At 40.9% G+C, this 6,000-nt stretch overlaps 1 protein-coding gene across 1 annotated transcript; it reads right to left on the reverse strand.

Moving 5' to 3' along the window:
- Window positions 1-3,900: 3,900 nt before the first annotated feature.
- LOC115574357 (cytochrome c oxidase subunit 8A, mitochondrial) lies at window positions 3,901-5,044 on the reverse strand. Its single transcript, XM_030405850.1, has 2 exons — window positions 4,755-5,044; window positions 3,901-4,184 (listed from the first exon to the last, which is right to left on the reverse strand). The coding sequence occupies exons 1-2, from the start codon at window positions 4,881-4,883 to the stop codon at window positions 4,071-4,073; spliced, it is 243 nt and encodes an 80-aa protein (XP_030261710.1). The 5' UTR covers window positions 4,884-5,044; the 3' UTR covers window positions 3,901-4,070.
- Window positions 5,045-6,000: the final 956 nt, after the last annotated feature.

Below are 6,000 nucleotides of genomic sequence, written 5' to 3' on the forward strand. Positions count from 1 at the left end.
TAACCAGCAGCATTAATATAACATAAATGACCATTTAAACCATCAGCGGTGACAGTCAACACTGCTAGAAATACACTCTTAAAGCCCCTGTACGGAGTTTTTAACTGGATATGCAAAAGTCTCTGGTTTCTGCTGATGTGTCTCTGTTACCTACAACAGCAAATGAGCCCAGCAGCGTGAAGATACGCTTTTTCTAAGTAGTCTAATTCTATACCTCTGAAAGGCCTTGGTCGGGTCGGACCACTGACGAAACGATTTACGGCAGTCAGACCGGAACTGACGACATTCAGGATACGGCATAGCTGTTTTGCTGCTACGCTAGTCAGCTATGCTAACCGAGCTATGCTAACCGAGCTAAAACTTTTGTCATGGCTGATAATGAGACAAAGAAAAGAAAAAGAATTCGAACCGAAGACCAACGAAAGGCCAAGAGGGAATCCGATCGAGCTAGGGCTAAAACACAGATAAACATTGGCGATTCCTTCCAGAGATGGAGAGAGTTGCGGGGCTTGAAGGGAGGGTCGGGTCCAGAATTCGCCCGATTCCTCCTAGACAGGTTTGTAAATTATATTTCATTTATGAAATGTAATGCGGGACGTAGTTTACAGCAATACATGAATTTATGTTGTTACAACAAAGCTGGCTAACGTTACCACTAGATTAGCTCTAGATACTACACTCGTGAAAGCGACAACAAACGTCTTAGATCACGCATCCATTTCAGCTGTGTGTATCAGCCCAGCCGACCTGCAACGATGCATCGGTAATATCCTCTGTCATTATAAATGATTCAGTTTCTTACTTAGAACAAAACATCCATCACAATCACTGTGACTTTGCTGTAACGCTAGCTCTGTTGCACCATTGGTAATATATATATAGCTGGGAAATTGCAGTGCAACAGCAGCATTACTTTGTTTCACCGGCGGCATATTATATTAAGTAGAAATACAAATAGACACATTACCTCGTCCATATGCACGCTGCAGGTAGCTGCTAAAAAAAAAAAAAAAAAAAGTTTTCAAAGCAAGTCCCGTCGTCTTTCTGACGTTTCCAAAACAAATCTACACGCGCCGGCCAGACAAACGTCTTCACGACAGTGGGCGCTAGAGCTCATGGGAAATGCAGTCTTCATTCCGGCAAAACACCACCGCTTTCGTCCAGCGGGGCCGCCAAAATCAACACTAAATGAAAAGTCTGTACAGGGGCTTTAAGTACCAGATATAATCTCAACTAGCAGACTCATAAACAGACAAAATATTAAAACAATGAAAAATGCATCCAGTTAATAAACAATAAAACTTACGTTTCTCTGGACGCACACTGAACCACAAACGGCGGATCAAGTGAAACAAAGCAGAAACTTCTTCTTCTCTCTCTCACTATCAGCAGCACTCAGCCTGATTGAGTGCAGCAGCGCCCCCTAGTGGCTGGATCCACTCAAATCACCTGCTCTGTCATACAATCTTCAGATCATATATATATACATGTATATGTATATATGTATTCATGTATGTTTGTATATAAAAAAGAAACTGATTATTTATCTGTTTTCTGGTTTTCAGGACCATCTGAGGAAAGAAGACAAAGACAGGATGGAACAACAACTCTGTGATTTACAGAGTGAAATGAGAGTCAAACTATCAGCTGCTGAAGAGAACATACAATAAAAATTACAATTTAAAGCGTTCCTGATGAAAGACAAAAGATATCTAATACAACCTAAGACATACTGACCACCTCTTTTTCCGCACTCCTAGAATATTTAAAGAATTTGGTCGCCGTTCATTCCAGTTCAAAGCTCCGTCTGATTGGAATAATCTCCCATGCCAGCTTAGGTCTACTACTTCACTTCATGGTTTCAAAGCATCACTTCTAACCCATTTGCAAACTCCTTGTTCGTGTTATTTTGTGTTTGTTCTTACTCTTATTCATTTATTTTTATCATTATTATTATTATTATTATTATTATTATTACTATTATTATTTTCATTATCTTATTTTCTTCTCATTTCTCACTCACTTTTTCATTCTTATTTGTTGTTGTATCTTATATATTTATCATATAAATTGATATTCCTGTAACTTTCTTTTTCCCACTTGTAAGCATGGATACTACTAAATTGATTAGTGAACTGAGATTTGGCTGTCAGTGGATTAGCTGGGATTTGGAGAGCCTTGTCTGTGTGAGTGTGTGTGTGCATGTATAACAGATGTATGATGCATGTATAATTCAAATATCTGGAGAAGATAAGCAAAGATTTATATCCAGTGTTCGGTAGAAACTGAGTCACATGACCTCTATATGACCTCCATGTTTTTCAGCTGTGTCGTCGTGTTCGTTGTTTGATGTGAATTAAAAGGTGATGTTTGAGGTGACACGTCTCTTTGGTTTGTCTTTTTTTATTTTACTTTTTATTTTGGCCTGTTATGGCTTTATTAATAGGACAGCATTGAAAGGGGGGACGACCAGGGCGGCCTGCAGCTGGTCCGCTGCAGCGAGGACTCTGTACATGAGGAGCTGCAGAACCAGGTCCGTCTGTTTATGAGGTGTGACTTAGTTAATAATCACTCAGAAATTAAACAGATCAATCTGTTAGTGTTTGTCTGACGATGACTTCATTGATTATGTCGGGGTCCGGATCACAAATATTTTCCCGATAGTGACCGCTGTTCTACACATCATCCCGCTTATTACACGGTTACTTGCCAACACACAAGAAAACTTGACACAGTGTCTTTTTACAGTTTATTTGTTCATAGTGTTTTTCAGCAGAGAAATATAGTTCGCCAAACAGACGCCATTTCTCTTCTCCCTCTTCGCTGCTTTCCTCTCTTTTTCTTTTCTTGACCGGTGACGACAACTCAGCCTTTTGCAAGAGTTGAAATCACCGTATTTTCCAAAAATATTAAAGTTAATGTGAAGTAGACTACAGATCAGCTGACGCTTAGCGACTGAAGACGCTGGGGTGAAAAGTGACCGGACTACTTGCAGAGCAAAGATTTTACGAAATACATGAATCAGAGGCAAAAAGGCCACTTTCCTTGACGACGGTCAAATATGCTTAGCAACGCTCAATTATACGAAAATAATTGACCGCCAAACGTTGGGAAGGCTCATTCAAGTGAATGGAGCATTCTACAGCATTAAGAAGAGCCGTGTGATAATGATTATTATTTTAGAAGAATTTAGACTCAAGGACAAATGACCACGAAGGTCAAACACACACACACACACACACACTTGATGACATCATACATGATGAGTGTGCAGCTGTGTGTCTGTTCACACACTTTCTATGTTTTATATAATTTTCAAAGATGTGAAACAGTTTGAGTTTCTGTTAAGAGTCACCTGATGTGGAACAGCCAATGGGAACTGCCCTCTCTGACATGAACTGTGATTGGCCGGTGTCTCCAGTCACAGGTTGAAAATCTGAAAAAGACATCCAAATTACTGAATAACAATAACAACCAGAGTGTATTTTAAGTTAAATACGAAAATTTGAGATTTACCTTTTTTTCCTGAACACAAACAATTTCATTATGACATGAAGATAATGATGATGATGATGATGATGATGATGATGATGAACATGTCCCCTCACTTCTGGTCCAGGATGGAAACTGATGAAGATTTTCTTTAAACACGATGAAGACGTCTGTCTTCCTGTGAGCTCAGACTCTCTGTGGGAACTGATGTAGTCAAACAGGAAGTGATTAACTCTGAAAATCCAGCCGAGTAAACTAAACAAACAGAGACTTCCTGCTCAAACACAAACACACAGGCTGGAGCTTTATTTTTATCTTCACTTCCTGTTTGTACCACAGTGAGAAGAAGAAGAGACGATCCAACATCCAGTTCAACAGGTTAGAAAGACACAATGAAAGACCACGACAAGAGAGCCAGGAAGCTTTTATTTTGAAGTGACAGCTCTGTTCAGGTGAGACGATGTGTGCAGAAGCTTCGGTCGCATTAAAACTGTGTTCACACTTTAATATTGAAACCTGCAGATTTTAAAACAACTTCTATTCATGACAAAATGAAAAGATGATGAAGATGATGATGTTCAGGTTTTGGGTCTCTGGCGGGCCCTCTGGCGGTACTCCGGCAGGTGATGAAGAATCCAGGCAGCTGGGGTCAACATGGCCACCGTGAACACAGACATGACGAAGAAACTTTGCTGTCAGAGACATAAATTAAAAACCAATCAGAGCTTCATCTTTTTGTAAACAACAAATCAGACAGCTGTCAGGGACATCACATGACATCATCAGGGTGAAGGCGGACGAAAGATACCAGACAGACTTTTACAGTCTTCAGTCTTTATTCTGGATTTTAACCTGAAAATATTCTTATCCAAATCAACTGAGAGGAAACATAAAGTTTGTTGTTTTGTTTGGTCATAAAATGTTTTATTGACAAAATCCACCAACTCAAGATGTTTTAAGAATAAACTGACTCTTTGTTATCTGAACCTCATTCATCTTTAACACACACATTCTTTTATAATCTGACGCCAGATTTTTCACCAGAATAAGATAAACACAAAAAACCATGAACACTTGAAAGTTTCTGCACTGTCGTCATCGCTTCTGTTTGTATCTTTCAAACACTCTCAGAGACTCAAAACCGGTTTCTGTCAGTAAGTTAGTTATTGACTCACTTGTTCAATCAGTTATTTGGATCATTAATGATATTCTCAGTTGAATGATTAGTTAAATTAATGAGTTAATAAATCTCAGAGACTCACCGCAGCGCTGATCTTGTTTCGGGGAGGTTTGCTGTAGATGGTTTTCTTCGTCTCCTTCAGGATTTCTTTCGGACGAGTCAGAGTCGACACAGAAACATTTCCCATCATCCTTAGGACTGCACTCACCATTGTCACGGCAACCAGCACCTGCTCACCAATCAACACCAGTTGGACTCTGATTGGCTGCTGCAGAATTAATGTTCGTTCTGTTTGTTGGTGACGTTGATGCTGATGATGATGATGTCTTCACTTTGAGCTGCTCAGTCAGACTGACTCTGAAGGACCAGGAGAGGGCAAAGGAGGCGGGCGGGAGGGAGAGGGAGAGGAGGTCCCAGCAGCCTGCTGATTGGACGGACAGGCAGCTGACTGGATGATTCATATCTTTGATCAGTAGCGACGTTTTTCTCAAAGTTATAAGTTTTATGTTCTGCAGGATGAACTGATCTCAGGTCACAGCTGAAGTGCAGCAAAAAAAAAACATATCAATGTGATCAAATGTTCATGTGACAGAAAAATTAGTGAGAAAACAGCCTGCAAACAGGCTGCAAACAGTCTGCAAACAGGCTCCAAACAGGCTCCAAACAGGCTCCAAACAGTCAGAGCAGCTGAACAATTGAGCTGATTACATTTCCTCTGCAGAACCAACAGCTGACAGAGGAAAAGAAAAGGACTGATGAAGGATGAAGGGTTAATGTGATGGAGGGTGAGGAGGAGGAGGATGAAGGATTGGGAGGTGTTTGATGTGCAGAAACAGACTCACTGAATGAAATCTGTTCACCATCAGAGATATTAGAGGAGACAGTTTGTGATGTTAACACGGAGCTGCGGTCACATCACCGTTTATTAGACAGTGAACATGTTTCTCTCAAGGTACAGAAGAATGAACACCAGGCAGTCTGAGCAACGGTTTGGTTAGTGGTTAGGGCAGCGTTAGGGTAACGTTAGGATAGCGTTACAGCAGCGTTAAGATAGCGTTAGGGTAACGTTAGGATAGCGTTACAGCAGCGTTAAGATAGCGTTAGGGTAACGTTAGCAGCGTTAGGGTAGCGTTACAGTAGCGTTAGGGCAGCATTAGGGTAGCGTCAGGATAGTGTTACAGCAGCGTTAAGATAGCGTTAGGGTAACGTTAGCAGCGTTAGGGTAGCGTTACAGTAGCGTTAGGGCAGCATTAGGGTAGCGTCAGGATAGTGTTACAGCAGCGTTAGGTTAGCGTTACAGCAGCGTTAGGTTGCCGTTAGAGTAACGT

This window comes from Sparus aurata, chromosome 22 (genome assembly GCF_900880675.1).
Source record: "Sparus aurata chromosome 22, fSpaAur1.1, whole genome shotgun sequence".
NCBI classification, from domain to species: domain Eukaryota; kingdom Metazoa; phylum Chordata; class Actinopteri; order Spariformes; family Sparidae; genus Sparus; species Sparus aurata.

Coding starts and splice junctions, on each gene's coding strand:
- LOC115574357 (XM_030405850.1), bottom strand. CDS start 4,883: ATGGTGAGTGCAGTCCTAAGGATGATGGGAAATGTTTCTGTGTCGACT. Junction 4,185..4,754: donor GAAACAAGATCAGCGCTGCG/GTGAGTCTCTGA, acceptor TGTCTCTGACAG/CAAAGTTTCTTCGTCATGTC.